This window comes from Phycodurus eques, chromosome 9 (assembly GCF_024500275.1).
Source record: "Phycodurus eques isolate BA_2022a chromosome 9, UOR_Pequ_1.1, whole genome shotgun sequence".
NCBI lineage: Eukaryota > Metazoa > Chordata > Actinopteri > Syngnathiformes > Syngnathidae > Phycodurus > Phycodurus eques.
This window is the reverse complement of record NC_084533.1, coordinates 11,481,578-11,498,127: the sequence shown is the minus strand read 5'-3', so window position 1 is coordinate 11,498,127 and position 16,550 is coordinate 11,481,578. Positions and strand designations below refer to the sequence as shown.

The window sequence follows — 16,550 nt, the reverse complement described above, 5'->3', positions numbered from 1 at the left end:
CTTAGCTGCATTATATTAGTAGGTCCATTTTCTTAAATTTCACTTTTCTATCACATAAATGTATCAAGGTTTAATCATATACGTTTTTGTTGGCCAAAGTAAGAAATGGCCAGTAGTAATTTGAAAATTATTAACTCATGCATAGGATGACTCAAATTCAAATGTTATTTTTATCAATATTATGTTGTCTGGCGAACTGAAAGCTCTATGTTTATGTGCTGTGATTTATCGATCTATCCCACTGCTATCGGCCAATATCACGACGACGTTGGTGTCGATGTTTATAGTTGTATCGATCCGCCCACCAGGTTCGGAAGTTGGCGCGATGGCGGATACCCATGAAACCGTCCGTAAAAAACAGAAAATGTCCAAAGTTTGGGATCACTTCAGACTTAAAGAATATAACATAGTGCAATGTGACCACTGCCAAGCAGAACTGGCCTTCCACAGCAGCACGTCGACGATGATTTCCCATCTGAACCGAAAGCATCCAATTGTGGTCTCCAGCTCAACGAGCGTCGACGACGCGAGGTAAGGTCGACCTTGATGTGAGCTATTCGACTCGGAGCCCGTCGCGAGATGGAACGTTAGCTGTTTGAAGTGGCTGGAGCTTGCCGGGTTCCGGCATGACTAGGTATCATGCTAAAATGTGCAAGCTAATCCGTGTTCAAATGTACGGATCATACCCTACCCCAGATTATTATAAACCTCCATCCAACTCCCTCATGGCGGGCCCCCTTCCCAAAATTCCCAGTCTTTTGTTGTCACTGTCACATCTTCTTCTTCTTCTTCTTCTTCTTCTTTTTTGAACGTGTTGCAGGCGTCAAATTCAAAACGAGTGAATATTTGAAAAAGGGCAATAAAGTTGAGCAGTTTCAACATTAAATATGTTGTCCTTGTTTGAAAAGGTTTTGCAAATCATTGTATTCAGTTGGTATTTACGTTGTACACACAACGTATCAACTTAATCGGAATGAGGGTTTGTATATTAAAATGTTTACTTTGAAGTAAGCATATGCCTAGTTTATGTCATTACATTTGTTATTGATGTTAGTAAATTGATTTTTGTTTTGTTTTTTCCCCCAGCACACCACTCGGTCGCCCATTTATGTCATGCTCTGTCAAAGAAGCTGCCTTACTAACGGAGAGCATTTTGAATATGCTGGTCGCTGATATGCGCCCACTGTCCATGGTTGATGACAAGGGATTTAGAAAGATGATTTCAACTTTCAACCCTAAGTACAGCATGCCATCATTAACTTATTTCACAAATATGATGGAAAAGAAGCACCAAGAAATGACAGCGAAATTAGAAAATGTCCTTCAGGACACAGAGTGTGTTGCTTTGACCACAGACTTCTGGACAAGTGTGGCCACGGAGGCCTATCTCGGGGTGACGTGTCACTTTTTGGGGGAAGATTGGGAGATGAAGTCCCTCTACCTAACAACGATGCGTCTCGAAGAGAGGCACGCAGCTGCCGATATTGCGGACTGGCTGGAGGAGACTGTCGCCAAATTTCATATTCCATTCACAAAGGTCAAGGTAGTTGTCCATGACAATGGGGCCAATGTAGTGGCGGCGGCAGGAATTTTGGAGGACAGGCATGGCTGGGCATCTCTGAGATGCTCAGGGCACACTCTGAATCTAGTTGTACAGAATACGCTTAAAAACAAAGACACCATTGCTAATTGTGTGGATTCTGCAAGATGCTTGGTTGAACATTTTAACAAGAGTGAACTGGCCTGTAACAAACTGAAAGAAAAGCAGCAAGAAATGGGAATGGTGCCACTCATGTTGATTCAGGATGTAAGTACTCAGTGGAACAGCACATATCACATGCTGTCCAGGCTCCTCGGACAAAGATGGCCCGTGACCGCGGCTCTTTCCGATCCTGAAGTCAATACAATAGCCAAACAGCACTACCTGGATCTAAATCCAGAGCAGTGGAGCCTCGGTGAGGAGCTGGCTCAGGTCCTAGGCCCATTTGAAGGAGTGACAGAGTTTCTGAGTGGGGAACAATATGTTACTCTCTCTGCTCTTCCACAGCTAGTGCACAACCTCAAGAAATCAACACTGAGTGTGGCATTTAAAACTGCCTCAGTAAGGGCATTCCAGGCTCAAGTGGCAGAACAGATCACAGAGAGATGGCAAAAACTGTTTTTATTTCAACCGGAAGGTCCTAACACTGTCCTCCTGGCTGCCGCGTTGGACCCGAGGTTCAGAAAACTGAAGTTCTTGCCTGCTGAAGATGTGTTTAAGGTCCAATGCACAATCCAATCCATGGCACTGGCTGTCAAAAAGAAAGCAAGAGAGTCAAATGAAAGCGGAAATGAAGTCACCGCCAAATCAAAAGACTGTTTAGGTACCAAATATGGATCATTGCTCAAAAGTATGCTGGGCTCATCATCAGACTCCAGCAGCAGCAGCGATGAGGAGAATGAGGATGAGAATGAGCAGCTACGTCAAGCGGTGCAAAGGGAGGTCTTGCAGTATTTTGGAGAACAACCTCTCTCCAAGAAGGAGAATCCACTACCATGGTGGAAAACAAATGCCATTCGATATCCGACTTTGGCAAAGCTGGCCAAGTCGTTTTTGGCTATCCCGGCGACATCGACATCCTCAGAGCGTTTGTTTTCTACTGCTGGAAACTTTGCCCCTAAGCGGAGGGCAAGTCTTAGTTCTGAGCATGTCGATATGTTGACTTTTCTTCATTGTAATCATAAGATCTTGTAATGTCTTGCAGTTCTATGCAAATGCATCAAGACAAAACACACACAGGCTCACCCTACCTACCTCATGGTGCCTTTCAGAAGTTTGGCTAGTGATTACAACTACTAAGCCTAAATGGGCTGGAACTTTATTTTTTTCATATGTTGCCATATGTTGACCCATATTGTGTATTGAATCCGTTTTTAAACACAAAGTGAACTTTCCTTCCTTTGATTTTTCTCTATGGCATTTAGTGAACAATGTTTCGGTGTCCCAGTTATAGACTTAGATTTTTCACTTGTTAAATGAAGGCGGCACGGTGGAACGACTGGTTAGAGCGTCTGCCTCACAGTTCTGAGGGCTGGGGTTCAAATCCTGGCCCCGTCTGTGTGGAGTTTGCATGTTCCTCCCCGTGCCTGCGTGGGTTTTCTCTGGGCACTCCGGTTTCTGCCCACACCTCGAAAACATGCGTGGTAGATTAATTGAAGACTCTAAATTTCCCGTAGGTGTGAATGTGAGTGCGAATAGTTGTTTGTTCATATGTGCCCTGCGATTGGCTGGCAACCAGTTCAGGCTGTTCCCTGCCGCCTGCCCAATGATAGCTGGGATAGGCTCCAGCACTCCCGCGACACTCGTGAGGATAAGCGGCTCAGAAAATGGATGGATGGACTTGTTGAATGAACTTTTTTACAACTTTCTAATTCATTGAAATGCACTTGTAGATGCCACTCATGCTTTAAAAAATATACAAATTTCAAGTACCTTTTCAAACAATAATGCCCAATTTTTACTGCACTGCTTGATATTGAGAGGAGCTATTCATATTTTTTCTCCAGATAAGCAAAATTCCACCGATTAGCTGAAGTAAGACTTGCCAGCTGATTACGACTGGACTCATCTACACCTATGTTGTAACTTGTTTGTGCAGTCACAATTGCACTGAGAGGTGTGTGCAGCTCCCAATAGGTCAGTACTATCAATATCTGCGAACAGAAAGCTAGCATAGTAAGAATTAAGAGGTTCTGTGCCATATCCTTTGTAAAGCATAATAGTGTTAAATAAACACTGCAGTCACACCGGTTTCTTTTATATTTAATTGTATATCAATATTTGAAGTTTTAAAAAGCAAACATCTGTTAATTACAGTATTTTTCTTATTAAGAAAACGGGGATCAATAGTTCAAAAACTTTACGTGATCAGTTTTGGATTCTGCACCCAAAAATTTGTTAAAATAGTTGTCAGACCCAACTCAACAAAAATTGTGTTGTGCCTAACTTTTGATGAGGTTCTTGGATTTGAACACGTGCAAAACGGCTGTTGTGGACTAATGAACTGAATTCTTTACAAATTTTTGTTTGTAAATAAAATTTACAAAATATTTGCAACGTAGTGAAATAGTGTTTAGCACATCTGCCTCACAGTTTTAAGGTTTGGGGTTCAAAATCTTGGCTCTGACTGTGGTGTTTGTACAGGTGCATCTCAAATTAAAATAGTATTAAGAGAGTTCACTGTATTTCGGCATTGCGATAGTGAACCTCATAAATTGTACTGATTCATTTAAAACAAGAAAATACGTTTCAGAAGTTCAACGCCAACCTCATTTCCTTTTTTCGGCAATTTCTTGGAGATGGTAAAATATTGGTTTTCTTAGCTGTAAGCTAAAATCACCAGCCATCCATTTTCCGTACCGCTTATCCTCACTAGGGTCGCAGGCGTGCTGGAGCCGATCCCTGCAGACTCTGGGCGAGAGGCAGGGTACACCCTGAACTGGTCGCCTATGGGCAATTTAGAGGAAATCGGAGTACCTGCAGAAAACCCACGCAGGCACAGGGAGAACACGCAAACTCCACACAGACAAGCCCGGATTTGAACCTGGGTCCACAGAACTGTGAGGCAGATGTGCTAACCACTGTCCTGCCCATAAAACCACCAACAAAAAATAAAAGTTTCCTCTGTGTCGTGAATCTATTTTTCAGTTTTTGAATCGAACTACAGAAATACATGGTTTTCTAATTCAAATTTATTTAGATGCATCTTTTTCTACAATTGCTTGCATGGGCTTCCTCCCACGTTCCTAAAACTGCTCTGGTTATTCATATGTGCCCTGCGATTGACTAGCGACCAGTCCAGTGGAACTTCACCTCTTGCCCAAAGCCAAGAGGGATAGACTGCTGCTCACCTGCAACCCCACTGAGGACAACACTAAAGATGGATGGACATTTTTATAGTTTCCAGTTATTAATTTCAAGAAACTGCTCGAAATCTCATTTCCATGAGTTTATCCTTTTCAGGGTCACGGGAACCTGGACCCAATCCAGGCTGGTTTAGGGCAAAAAGGAAGACGACACCCTGGATTGGAAATCAGGCATTTACAGAGCACACAAGATAGATATCCATTAACACAGCCACTCAGTACGAACTGAATCCATGCTGTCTGCTGTTTAGTTGAATTAAAAAAATAAAATAATGAAAACCGAAATACATCTTCCTAACAACACTAAACACGTACTGCATGTCACCAGACAAGTTAAAACATCACATTCACGCCAACATAGTCTTCCATTTAATGGCAACATCATGGAAATTCATACTTTTAACGTGTTGCTAAATGAGCACCAGGTTTTATCATCAAAATCAAGCAACTAATGAACACAATGAAAATAAATGTCCTGCAAATAGTGAAGATGAACATCCTCCACATATGTCCCACACAGCTTCTGCTGTCGGAAATCCTCGGGATGGAGGGAAGACGCCCTTCTTAGATACTGTCCAGCTGCTTTAATACATAAGGAGCTGTGAACATACAAGTAGTAACGTTTTTGATTAGTCAGCAGACCTTTAAATCATGGGACAGCATTTAACACTCCGTTCCAATGTCATCTGTGTGAACTCACTGGCTCTCAGGAGAGCGACGTAAATAAGAAAGTTTCGTAAAGATGAGACGACGTCTTGTCGCATTTTCTTCTTCATTTCCTCTGGGTCCATTTTAGGCCCGAGTCCTTCCAGTTTGAACATGACAGCTGGGGTTTGACGGAATTTTTGTTCTCCGGTTTGCTTTCAACGCGAACTTGCTCCGTTTTTTTTAGCGTGGAAAGAAACACAGCGACCCGGAAATAGGCACCGGAAGTAGTCGATGTCAAATATGGCGTCCGCAGAGGGACGAAATACACGAAGGCAATAGAAAGCGTGCTTGAAGTAAATATCGTAACACTATAATTGTAGCCTATCAATGGGTACATTAGGGTACAGCCGCTGGAATGGAACTCGGTGTAATAATATGTAATTGGTAAAATACAACTATCAACAGAACCTGAGTGGAAATACGTGTGGCAACCTCTAATTGTTACTATCAACAGAATTGATCAGCGTCGCCATACAATCGAGCATTACATTTTTAAAGTAATTACAGTACCTTTAAATGTTTCATCTCACCACAATGTTTTTATCATTATTATTATTAGTATTATTATTGAAATGGTCATACCAAGGGGACCGCACTTGGAGGCTCCCAAGCTCAGATGTCAAAGTCAGGCCCGGGGGCCAAATTTGGCCCACGATGTAATTATATTTGGCCCGCAAGACCATATCAAATGTGTATTGGAGCTGGCCTGCCAGTATATAGCACATGGGCCACTAATATTACAAATCCCAGAATGCTTTGCTCGTGTTTTGGCCCATCAGTCTAGACCAGCGAGCGCCCCTTCCCTTTCTGTTGCAGTCGTTAGCAACTATGCTACCCGTCTCCTCGAGCAAATTTACACCTCCCTTTCCCAAAAATGGCAAAACGAAAGATGGAAAACGGTTTTCCAAGACAGGTGGGAGGCAGATTGTCTGTTCACTAAAGTAAAAGAAAGACTTGTTTGACGGCTGTAACAAAGAATATAATCATTGAATTAATGTTTTTTTAAAATGCCATTTATTAACTCCTAGGCAGGGACTGTTAAAAGTTTGAAGTTTGGATTTTTATTGAAGGACATTATTATTTTTTGGGGTTGTTTTGTTGTTGGCCTTTGAAAAAAGATTTACATAAAAAAGAAAGGCAGTTTTAGATAGATAAATAGAAGATGGAGAGACAGAATAATTAATGTTATCTATTTAAATACAAAACAACAAATAAATACCACTAATGTTTTTGTATCACAAATTAGCTTTTTCGTGTTTATAATATTAAAGTTTGTTTATTCCAGATTCAGTGTTTAAGCAAAATTTAAGTTTGTTGTCATATGATGAACTTGAACGCTACATTTCTGCAGAGAAGGGAAACATGCACATCGCAGTGATTGTTTATGACCTGGCCTGCGACGTTGTCCCACTTTGAAATTTTGGCCTACCGTGAATTTGAGTTTGACACGCCTGCTCCAGAGGAAAACAAACGACAAAACCAAATACTATTTGCTGCTTCGGGTTTAACAAAGCGAAGCAAATTTATTTATATAGTGTGTTTCATACACAAAGTAACTCAATGTGCTTTACATAATTAAAAGCATTTAATAACAAAGAAAAAAAACTGCTTATAAACATTTAAAACAAAGAGAGAGAGCGAGAGAAAATAATAACATGAAAATACAATTAAAATATAAGTGAATGCAGCGCAGGAACACTTGGGTGATGGTACAGTCGTTGCAATGGGCAATTGAGAAAAAAACCCAAAATTTATAATTCATTGTATGTAATCGTATAAACTATTAGATTATTTTGAGGGATGTACATAGAATAATCTGTACTGGACACCCATTCACACGGTAAAAGAAAATTGTAAAATAATAAATAAATACATGTTTCATTCCTCTGTATTGTGTGACGTACTCGGATGATGGTGGTGATGTAGTCCCTGTCTGACCTTCCGAGGGGAGGGCAGGGTAGGGGCGGGGGTCCAGTGGGCACACGACTCCCGACGACAGAGGAATGAGTGGGGAAAGGGAGGGAAGGGGGGACACGGGGGGGTCTCTTTCTGAGCTCAGGGCCGAGGATTAAACAGAGAAACAGTCCCGGCACCATGACAGCATCGAGCACATAGATAGCACCCCTCCACCTCCACCACCCCATCATCATCCTCATCCGGTCGGCGGGGCACGCGGCGGATTTTTCGGGCGAGATAGTCGCTGTCTGTCTTCACATTCTCCGCGTCACCCTGCACAGACTCTCGTTCCGCGTTCGTCCTCTTGAAAAGCACGAGGTGAGTGAACAATATCCACGCACTCGAGGCGCCTCGCTCGCCTTCACTCGCACCTTGCGTCCATTCCAGCCTTCTGCCGTTTGAGATTTCTCGGCCAAATGAATCATTCAGTGGACGGTGGTCCACGCAGCCCACGGACTACACCCGCGTTCCCAAGCGAGCGAGGCGATGGATGTTTAAATCCGATTAAGATAATATATGAAACCGACAAAAGGCTGACCTTTTTCCCTTTGTTTAGCATACAGATTCGACTGGCTGCCGAATCACAATTTGACCATAGGGAAAGGGTGGATGCTTTCTTGAGGCATTTAGAGCAGTGGGTGACCACATAGTCACAGATAGACATTTTCAGTAAATATATCAACATGCTGTTTGCTGTGATATTGAGGACCCATGCTGAATGTACAGTGAAAGCTCAATCGACTACTGTGATTCATCATGATCCCAGGAGTGCAGCTTGTAAAGCTCATATTATGAATGGGCGTAGGCGACTGGCAGTGCCTTGGGACAGTCATCTTTTTTTCTTTCTCCCCCCCCCCCCCCCCCCCCTCTTTCCCTGTATTAATGTCCTACGGCCAGAAGCAGCAAGCCTCCTTCTTCTTCTGCGCCAGGCCGGGCCATACACGACTAGACCGGAACAATGCGTTTTGGTGTTCCGGGGCTTTGATCTAATACACGAGATAGTTTTAACACCATTTCAGGTCACACGTCCATTGACAAATCGCTGCTTTGGAGACAGTGAGCGGTTCGAACCTCTAGCATGTTCCACTGATTTGCTTCTGTGTAAGGTTGCAAAGAGATGGAAAAGTTCCACAATTTCCAGGAAGTTTCAGATAAATTTTCATGGGAGTTTAAGATGGGGAATTTGGGAAAGATTCCGAACTGAAAACTTTCCATGGTTCCAATTAACTGGAACTTGATGGTAGTTTAATGGAAAGGTATCACATTCAAGCATAAATATCAACATTTTGACTTAAGCAGGTATCCATGCAAAATAGATTCTTTTGGTGGCCCAAGGCAAACTCAGTCATGAGGCCCTTCACATCCATGTATTGCAAAGATTTTGAATATTGTTTATCATCAACTAAATGGTGTGAATTTGAGAAAATTATCCTATTTCCTGAGTATGATAAAGTCCTTAAAGTCCTTCTTGAGGATTATTATCTAACAGGTGAACCATCTCAACGCTTGCACTGTAATCGAGAATAGGAATCAACATTTACTACGGTTTAGCATTTCGACCACTGTAAGCGTCACTCGTATCACTCTCCTTCATCTCTACTGCATCCTCCTTAGCTGGCACTGACAGCAGTGTCGCAACTGGCAAGAGCATCTGGCTTTGGCTGATGTCGGTTATGCACATCCGGAGTCACCATGAAAAAGGTTGAAACCTTTTCGTCTTCTGTAGCGCCACTGAGATAGCGCTGCTTAAGTTTCTCAAAACGCGGCAACTAGTTTGTTTTCTTGAATCAAGTCTGCACATGTGCAGTAAGAAGATGGAGTAGTCCATTGCATGAGAAGAACTCAAAACAATTATGATGGATGAAGCACTTTGTGTTTTAAAGTGTGTGAAATGAAACTAAAGCAATAGCAGCTGGTATTGAGAAAACATGAATCTTGGTGCCCCCGGCAATTGCCTGTGCGAGCCTAAAAATAAGTGTGCCCCTCCTCAAATTGCCACATTAGAGTACCTTACTCACTAGTTTTTACCCCACTTCACTCAAGTGGCCTCATATCTGAAGCTCGCTTGTAACTCAAAGTTTGGCTAGAAACACAAAGCAAAAAAAATCGACCAAGTGACAACTTGTAACTCAAAAAAACTCAAATTGTGCAGAAGTCAAGGTATCACTGAACATGCATGAAATCTGTTTTAGTTAGGCTTATGCTATAATATATACATTTCCCCAACTATACTTAAGTTACCTTCAATGTAGAAAATTCCTGATTTATTCAAGTTTATTCCCATGAAACATTTCCAACTTTGAAAAATTCCAGGATTGTGCATCCCTACCTACTCCTCTGGTGTGAAAAAAGGTAAATGTGTTTGGCTTACGTGCATGCTCTAGCACTGCTTCAGGCCCCGTGGAGTGACTCAGGAATGTTTATGTTATCCCATGTGATTGGACGTGCATGCGCTGAGCTCACGCTGCCAGAGAAGATAGATACACAATGTCCAGAACTTGCACATCAGGAAAGTCTTGATGCCTGGCTGCATTAGTCTCCGACGGCTCCGCTGACTGCTCCAGCGTCCCACTTACTGCAGCCAGCCTGGCCCGCCATGATCTTCCTCTCCTCTGCATGTCTCCAGGGCAGTTGCTGGGTTAGTCTTCGACGCCAACTGATGTTTAGCTCAACCAATAACTGAGTTGTCTTATTGTTGTCACTGTAGGATGCTGACTCGTCAATAGTTAAAATATTTGTTGGCCCATTGTGAAAATAGAGGGATCTAGATAGAGACAATATAAAAACCTTGTTATACAGTAGCTTTACCCAGCCCACATGCTTAACATTTAAACTTATTTAAACATATTAAAACACAATAGTATTCCTTAGTGTCTGTTCTCACTCTCTTGCTTGTACAGTTCTCCAAGTAAGTGGCAAGGTGTGCTTGTTTCAAGCTGTTTGTCACTCCCAGTTTTACTTTAGTGTAAAACGGACACATAGGAAAATTGTATATTTCGACACGAAAATGATCAACCAAACCATGTCATTTGTCTAATGAAAGTCCGCTTATGCTAATATATAATGCAAAATGCAACAGACAGCTTCACGGAATATGCTTATATTTTACAGTAATTACAAACCTTCAAACAACTGCTACTTCAACTCACATGGAGCAGCACCACATACAAAAAGCGCATACAACAATACTCACAGGCATATACCTGTATTCTCCTCTTATTATTATTCCAGCTTAGTAGCAGACCTTCTCTGCCTCTTGTTCGTGCTCTTACAGCAGTTACGCAGCATCTCTTCCAGTAGACCTTAGCACTGCCTGGCCTGTTGCAGCACAGCATGATACAACACTGAAGGTGCACATCTAAATTCAGACTTGCTTGGAGACAATAAAAACCTATTAAACTTGTAAAAACCACTGTGATGTCGTATGGGTGTATGGCATTGGCTATGTATAGATAGACACAGTTTGGATAAAAGTGTAAGGAATCAGACAGCTTTACGTTGTCCTTGGACCTTCATTTTTCATCTTACACAGCCTTTTTCTATGCTTCGGTCCATAGGATGGCCCTTTTCTCTTCCAGCGTGACACAAAGCGACATCTTCACTTGCTGTAGGTGTCTCAATTCTTTTGTGCATATAGCACATGTTGATGCTTAGATGGATGATGGATGTATTGCAGAGGTAGTCTAATAAAAATGAATAATAATAGCAGACCGTACACTATGTTGCAGAGAAACAGGGAGACATGACCTCATTGATGTGACAGCTCCATGGTGATGGCACAGTTGACTGGCAGCGGTGCCACAATGTAGGCCAACTCTATTTAGGAACATATATTACAAAAGGTTATTAAAGCGGAACAGCTAAGACTTTCTGTTTAGCTTATAGGTGATGTCCCTTTTTATTTCAATATGAATATTCAATATGAATAAGGCACGCTCAATGACTTACTATTTTTCATTTGATTCTTTCATATTTATGGCCTGGAAGTCTTTTTCACACACAATAGTGTAATTATGACGACTTACATAAAGATTCGGGTTACGTGGCCGCTTCAGGAACGAAACTGTTTTATTTTGCCTAAAAGCTAGAGACTTAGTTGGATTTATTTTATTTTTAAGATACCACTTTCAATATGCAGTCATTGAAGTGAGTCTCAGACAAAGAGATGTCCTAAGAGATTAATATGGTCCTCTCTAAGGACCATCGATGGCAGCGTGTAGCATAACACAGTGCACTATTAATCTTCAAAAGGTTCATTATTTCATAGTGCATTGGGGGAGCCCCGCCAAGTCGCAGATGAAAGGGGAAATGAAATGAGTGGTGCACGGTGAATCCAGGCTTCATGATGCTAATGGAATGAGCTTGAACGGCTGAATAAAGAACAGCAGATGCGATGTGGTCTGGAATACCAGTGACAGGATCATTTAGTGCAGGATTACAAGTTTCTTGCCCATGGGGGCACCAGCAGCTGTTGGCTTCCTGACTAGACTGTCACAAGTTCAAAACCTTCCGTAGACCAAATTATGGAGATACTGAAGGCAATTTTCCATCAACAACATTTATATACAGCAGCGCTTTGAGTTACGAGTTTAATTCATCCTGTAACCAAAACACTCATATCTCAAATCATCTTCCCCCATTAAAATGAATAGAAGTACAATTAATCCCTTCCAGCCCCACAAAAAAACACTAACAAAAACTGTTTTTTGGTAAAATAATAATAATATATATAAAAACATGCCGCAATCACAATTAAATAGTTTCTGCATCATGATGTCATGCTTCGATGCCCATTGACTTTGTGGTCCTTCTGGTGTGCGTGTCTTGGCCACCAGAGGGCAGTATAATACAGAAATACCTAATACATGAAGAGTTTCACAACCAAGCAATATTGTTTTTCGGAGAGGATTAAGCTATCGGACAGTCGTATGTTATGTAATTTTGTTAAATACACAATGTGTAATTTTTTTTTACCCTTGTTAGATGCATTGGACATCATGAAGGCGTCATTGCTGTTGGTCGCAAGAATAGTTTTCTTGCCTTTGCGCAATAAATTTCTAGTACCGAAAGCTTTTTTTTTTAGATTTTTTTTCATTTTGTCTTCTCTTTTGTTTTCCGCCATTATGCCTGCCTCTTCTCATTGTGTCCTCGTCTCCGGCTCCTCCTTCTTCTTCCTCTGAGGGAGGGACGTTCACCTCGAGGCATTGTTGCCCTCTACAGGGTGTCATTCCTCATTGCAGTTATCCAGAGGCTTGACGATCACACAAACTGCACAAGACCCTCCCCCAACCATCCCCGTTAAAAAACGCAATTGACGTTTTTAGATGGCATTGGCAGGGAATGAGTTAATTATGTATATCCCTGCAATGTACTATGTTTTTGCTTATTAGCAGTGGGTGTGTTTAATAATGTTAATTGGGCTGTTGCAGGTTTGCATAGATTAACAAACATCAGCGATGTCAGGCTAGCATTATTATTTACGCTGCAGTTGCAATGGAAGAGCTCTACCAAATGTACAATTTATATCTACATTTGGAAGAGGACACATTCTTATCTGAAGATATCTGCGCCTCCCTCCTTTATGCTGCCTTGATGCATATCTGAATGGTGGCACTTGAGAGCAAAAAAAAAAAAAATAGTAATTGTGTCAGTTGAACCATGTAGTGAAAATCCAGGCCAATGTGTTCCTCTGCTGCATAGTGGAATTTACTTCATATATAATAAAAGGATTCCTTCCATTAAATTTCTTTTACCGCTTATCCTGTTCACTTTCCCAGCTGACTTTGAGTCAGTCAACCATACGTCACATATACACAACCATCCACATTCACACCAATGGACAAATTAGAGTGTTTAAACTAAAATGCATGTTTGTGGGATGAAGGAAGAAGCCGGAGTACCTGGAGAAAATCGACACAAGCACAGGGAAAACATGGAAACTCCACACAGGAAGGTTGCAACTTTTGATTAATTTTACTGGCTGCTAATCTCTATGTATGGCTTCACAGTGAAACTGTTGTCAAGTTTTCAGTTTTGTCTAGAGACTGATGCTGTATATGACAGTCAGCAAAGCACAAAACAGTGATAAAATAATAGAATCTCTTTGAGAACATCAGCTGCTCATAAGGGGACAATGACATCGAGCAAATGTCACAGAAAAGCTTAAAGTGGTTTCTGAGGTATTCAAAGGCACAAATGTGAGACACACAGAAGAAAAGGTTGAGATGTTTTCTTTAGGTCTCTTTGCAGTATGAATACAGATGACACAATGAAAACAGGAGCAAGCTGTTGCAGTTCACCTCCCTCAGTTGAAAGAAGTAAGATTAACTACATCGGAATTACATTTTGTGCAAATCAAAATATTTCATTCTGGGTCCTCAACTCATTCATACCCAATTTACTCTTAGATTTAAACGACATTTTTATGAAACATTTTTGTTATGAATGCTCACCTACAGTAATTCAAAATTCATACGTTTCTGCAGAGCGTGTTGTGTTTTTGAGTGTGTGACTGAATGAATGTGAGCCAGTCTTTTGCCTACAAACATTGATGTCTGCTCTGCTGCTGCTGTATTCAGCACGTGTGTGGGACAGATTTGGGACAAGACATCAATAGCTGCCTTTCCAAAATAAAGCTGCAGTTTAGTCAGGGAAGGAGGCTCTTTTCCTGTTGCTTGTCATGTGAAAGCTTGTGAGTATTGTCCACGCAAGTGGTGTGTTTTTAACAGCAGTGTGTGCAGCCAGCTGACTGAATAATTGAAGTTGGTTATTCATAAGCAGGAGAGAGTGGACCGTCTGTTAACGGCATGTGTGTCTCGTAGCAGACCACAACACTGAACAACAGACAGTTTTGTCAGAGACAGAGAGACTGTGTGGGAAAATGGGCTGCGAGTGGGGGATTGTCTTGGAAGAATGAGATGCAGGCGTTCAACACAGGGATTGAGATGGCTGTCGTAACCTCAAACACATAATGAAGACTGGAGGAGGCTGCAGGGCAGAGTGAGCTGTTGCATGGGAACATTGGGATATGGCAGTAATAGACCATCAGACTCCCACCAGCTTTTCCTCCTTGATTTTTAACTTTTATAAATAAAATATGAGATAAACAAGTGGGGAATTTAAAGCAAGAAAGGGGGAGGACAAATATAAATGCATCGAACGCTAGACTGTCGTTTGCAGATCTCCACTAAGTCCAAACAATCCTGATTTAGATTGCCACAAAACTGTATACCTTCTTATGCTGCATTCAAGATGACTGGTAAGTCTGAAATGTCATACTTGGAGCTTACAACAAGTGTTGTTTCAATGGTATACAAAAAAATATGGACTAACATGCATTAACCTTTTTTTTTTTTTTTTTTTAAATACCACTGGTTCTCAAACCTTTCACACAAAGTACCACTTCAAAAAAAATACAAATACATTAACACTGCACTTAAATATACGACAATAAAAACTTTTTCTTAAATAATGATTTAAAAATTAAATCTAAATAAATGTTAAAACCAAACAATTCTAAAAGATTGCATGCAAATTAATTGTTCCTAAAAGTTCCATACAACTGAACTGTTCTTAACAAATGTATTTTGCACATGATTGAAAAAAGTTGAAACCACTGGAACATTCTGCAAACCAGCCAATTGCAGGGCACATATAGACAAACATCCATTCACACCCAAGGAGAATTTAGAGCCTTCACTGTATCTAACTGGCAAGTTTTGGGAATGTGGGTGGAAACCCCACATGAGCACAGCGAGAACATGCAAACCCCACGGAGGAAGGCTGGATTATAACCCCGAAACTCAGAACTGCGAGGCGGATGTGCTATCCACTAGGTCACATTGCCACCATAGCAACAGCAGTAAAATGGTTTCAGATTTGCGTTGTTGACAGCAGTCCTTGGCAATAAACCAAATCTTTTTGGGCAGCTATGACCTTTAAAAAAAATCATTCCATCCATCCATCCATCCATCCATTTTCTGAGCCGCTTCTCCTCACCAGGGTCGCGGGCATGCTGGAGCCCATCCCAGCTATCATCGGGCAGGAGGCGGGGTACACCCTGAACTGGTTGCCAGCCATTCGCAGGGCACATACAAACAAACAACCATCTGCACTCACATTCACACCTAGGGGCAATTTAGAGACTTCAATTAACCTACCACGCATGTTTTTGGGATGTGGGAGGAAACCAGAGTGCCTGGAGAAAACCCACGCAGGCACGGGGAGAACATGCAAACTCCACACAGGCGGGGCCGGGGATTGAACCCCGGTCCTCAGAACTGTGAGGCAGACGCTCTAACCAGTCGTCCACCGTGCCGCTTCAATCATTCCATTATCTTATTTGATTTATTTATTATTTTTTTAAATGTCTCAAAAATATTCTCTGTCAATTGACTGTCTGTTGTCGTATTAGAGCGACTCCAACTACCGGAGACAATTTCCTTGTGTGTTTTTGACATACTTGGCAAATAAAGATGATTCTGATTGGACCGTTTATGCCCAGCAAATGGCTGGCAACCAGTCCAAGACATACCCAGCGTGTCCCTCACTCAGCTGGGAGAAGGCACCAACGCACCCGTGAGACTTGTGAGTGCTGCCTTGAGATATGAACGGCATGACTACGGGTTTTTCGAGATACGATCCGTTCTTCAGCCGATTTTATACTTTGACTTGCGAGCACAAACTTGAGATGCGAATGCTGTATGGTGGCAGAAAACTCAACTCACTTAACAATAAGCAACAGTTTTGCAGCTAGTGAATAAATCTTCAAAAAAGCATGTTTAATTCCACTATTGACATTTACTGTCAAACTAACATAAAACAAAGAATTACATGTGTATTTAAAACAACGTTGCCCTAGCAATGTCCCTGCTAGCCCTAGGAATGTCCCTCGTAGTTTTATAACCACTCAAGCAACAGATATGTGAACACAAACGGCTAAGCAACACATGTAGACAGACAATATCACAAGACTCACAGGG

General features: G+C 41.7%; 3 protein-coding genes across 4 annotated transcripts in view; 2 read left to right on the top strand and 1 right to left on the bottom strand.

Moving 5' to 3' along the window:
* Positions 1–261: 261 nt before the first annotated feature.
* On the top strand, positions 262–5,182 carry LOC133408073 (E3 SUMO-protein ligase ZBED1-like). The gene is made up of 2 exons (XM_061686564.1): positions 262–531; positions 1,087–5,182. The coding sequence occupies exons 1-2, from the start codon at positions 278–280 to the stop codon at positions 2,732–2,734; spliced, it is 1,902 nt and encodes a 633-aa protein (XP_061542548.1). The 5' UTR covers positions 262–277; the 3' UTR covers positions 2,735–5,182.
* Positions 5,183–5,251: 69 nt separating this feature from the next.
* Positions 5,252–5,820, bottom strand: tomm5 (translocase of outer mitochondrial membrane 5 homolog (yeast)). Its single transcript, XM_061686565.1, has 2 exons — positions 5,606–5,820; positions 5,252–5,504 (listed from the first exon to the last, which is right to left on the bottom strand). The coding sequence occupies exons 1-2, from the start codon at positions 5,724–5,726 to the stop codon at positions 5,470–5,472; spliced, it is 156 nt and encodes a 51-aa protein (XP_061542549.1). The 5' UTR covers positions 5,727–5,820; the 3' UTR covers positions 5,252–5,469.
* A 1,844-nt stretch (positions 5,821–7,664) lies between these two features.
* The window catches only part of frmpd1b (FERM and PDZ domain containing 1b), a 40,328-nt gene continuing 31,442 nt past the window's right edge, over positions 7,665–16,550 (top strand). For both annotated transcript variants that reach the window (XM_061685387.1, XM_061685386.1), the window contains exon 1: positions 7,665–7,887. The gene's annotated coding sequence lies outside the window, so the exon portion shown is untranslated. The remainder of the gene's footprint in view (positions 7,888–16,550) is intronic.

Bases quoted from the DNA above. Each gene is read 5' to 3' on its own strand.
- LOC133408073 (XM_061686564.1), top strand. From the start codon at position 278: ATGTTTATAGTTGTATCGATCCGCCCACCAGGTTCGGAAGTTGGCGCG. The intron at 532-1,086 runs GTAAGGTCGACC...TTTTTCCCCCAG, and splicing joins ACGAGCGTCGACGACGCGAG to CACACCACTCGGTCGCCCAT.
- tomm5 (XM_061686565.1), bottom strand. From the start codon at position 5,726: ATGTTCAAACTGGAAGGACTCGGGCCTAAAATGGACCCAGAGGAAATG. The intron at 5,505-5,605 runs GTGAGTTCACAC...GTATGTTCACAG, and splicing joins CGTCGCTCTCCTGAGAGCCA to CTCCTTATGTATTAAAGCAG.